Here is a 2,039-nt window from a genome sequence, read left to right on the forward strand (position 1 = left end):
CTGTATGCAAAATCTCTTCCTTAAGATGTTCCCTCCCCTCCTATCTCAGCTGGGCTGAAAGCCACAGGCCCAGCAGAGCTGGGGAGGCACAGTGCCCCTGGGCAAGCCCCTAAACCGCCATTCCAGCTCCTGCGTGGTGGTCCTCAGGCTCAGGGCAGCAAATACATCCCACGGGTGTCTGGGGTGCCACCCACACCTGTCACAGCACCCCTTCTCCCGGAGAGCAGGGGGGCTCTTTGGGGGCTGGGGTGCAGAGCCAGGCGTGGGCCAGCGAACCCCCGGTTAGGCAGGCTGGCAGGGTAATCGCTAAAGCCCACCACAGCAGCAGAGGTCCACGCAGTCCTCCCCACAAAGCCCTTCTGCCTGGCACCGGCTGCTCCGCTGTGGCCAGACCCAGCCACCAGCTGAAGGTTTCCTTCCAGCTCCTGAGAAACCGGAGTCAACCCATGTTGAGCACCTGGAGGACTGAGCATGCTGCCAGCAGCCCTGTGCCTCAGCATCCCTCCATCCCCCAGATAACACTTCTTGGTCCTCAGCCACGCCAGTGTGCCCAGCAGTCACAGTTCCAGTCTATGAGGTGCTGCTCTCATCCCAGTTTGCTTTTGCAGCCTGCCCAGCCCGTGGTGGCACGGAGCTGGCGTTCCACCCACATGTTCCCTTTTGCCGCTGCCCTTCTACCCATCTGTGGGTGACCACGAGGTCCCACCAAGAGCAAGGTGCTTGCTCCCAAGCGTGAGGACCACCTTGCTATAGTTTAACTCTCTGCTGGCACCAGATGGTCAACCCTGGCTTGATTTTTAACCTCTCCTCAAACTCTGCCAGGCTTTCCGAGGAACTACACTGCGCTGCCTCCGACTCAACGTGGGGAGTTACGGTGTGTCCCAAGCCGTCGCCCTCCCAGCAACTGTTACACTCGGTCTTATGTTAAAAAGAGTCTCAAATCCACTGAGTCTCCTGCTCTCCGTGGCCAGGAGCCCTGTAGGGAATGAGGTCTGGTACTGGTGTACGGGAAAGTTACCTGCTCCGGTAATCGCCGGCATATTGAAAATCTCTGTCCCAGGCTGCCCAACATCTGGAGAAAAACAAAGAAGCTCTTCAGTGCGGAGGGCAGTGCCAGCAGTGCCAGCCACTGCAGATCTCGGTGTCCCTGTCACAGCACCCGGCCTGAGAGCAGCCCCCTTGCCCAGGCACTGGGGTGGGCGTGTGGGTGCTGGCTGGGACCCGGAACAATCGCCACTGGGAGAGCTCCAGAGGGTCTCACCAGCTGGGAAAGGGCGGCAGGAGAGCAGAGCCCCGGGAGCCAGGGCCACGTCTTCACGCTCAGCGCTGAGCTCCCTCCTGCCAGCCCTTCACATTACAAGCTCTGTAAGTCAAACCCTCTCTCCTGCCCACGGGATTTCCAAAGGCTCAAATCCCCCCATCCAGGGAGCAGGTCTGGGCAGTGGGGAGAGCGAGGAGGACGAGAAATGTTAAATCAATATTTTCCCTCTTAGCTGAGCTGTTTGACTTGGATATCGCTTTCCTTAAAATAACAGAAATTCTCATCAAATAAAAAGCGTTTCCTATTTCTATATATTTTTCCTTGATAAGGGAAAGCGTGGAAGGTCACAGGGTTCCGCACACGTCCCCAAAGGGGCATAACAATACTGTTGGCTCATGGTAACACCATCCAGCAGACGAGACAGCTTGGTCCTGCTTATCCGATGCAGCTGTTGCAAGATGGATTCAAATTGAATTAGTATTGACTGTATAATGCTGGGCTAAATTAAATTATGATCCTATCTACTCTATTAGCGGTTAATGAATGAACGGGCTGAATTTCTAATATAAGCCAGCCCGGTTAGTTTGACAGAGCTGGAGCAATATTGACGCAGGGCTTAAAATCACGGTGGGGGGAGATGCAGCTCAAGGAGGAAGGATTCAGCTCGGCTGGCCATTTGTTAAAATAGAGTCTCCTCCACGCTCAGCTCATTAGTTCCTCTCTATTGAGGTTATCTGGCGCGGGTGGGATTGGCAGCCCCAGAGCAAGGAGCCGTGGG

General features: G+C 55.8%; 1 protein-coding gene across 1 annotated transcript in view; it reads right to left on the bottom strand.

Annotated features, from left to right (window-relative positions):
- The window catches only part of NCOR2 (nuclear receptor corepressor 2), a gene marked incomplete at its 3' end in the record, with an annotated part of 47,973 nt that overhangs the window by 2,263 nt on the left and 43,671 nt on the right, over positions 1-2,039 (bottom strand). Inside the window, exon 29 of the mRNA XM_010145827.1 lies at positions 1,019-1,072. Within this exon, the coding sequence (XP_010144129.1) occupies positions 1,019-1,072 (54 nt within the window). The remainder of the gene's footprint in view (positions 1-1,018; positions 1,073-2,039) is intronic.

The sequence above is a fragment of the Buceros rhinoceros genome, unplaced genomic scaffold, assembly GCF_000710305.1.
Source record: "Buceros rhinoceros silvestris isolate BGI_N320 unplaced genomic scaffold, ASM71030v1 scaffold18521, whole genome shotgun sequence".
In the NCBI taxonomy this organism is placed as follows: domain Eukaryota; kingdom Metazoa; phylum Chordata; class Aves; order Bucerotiformes; family Bucerotidae; genus Buceros; species Buceros rhinoceros.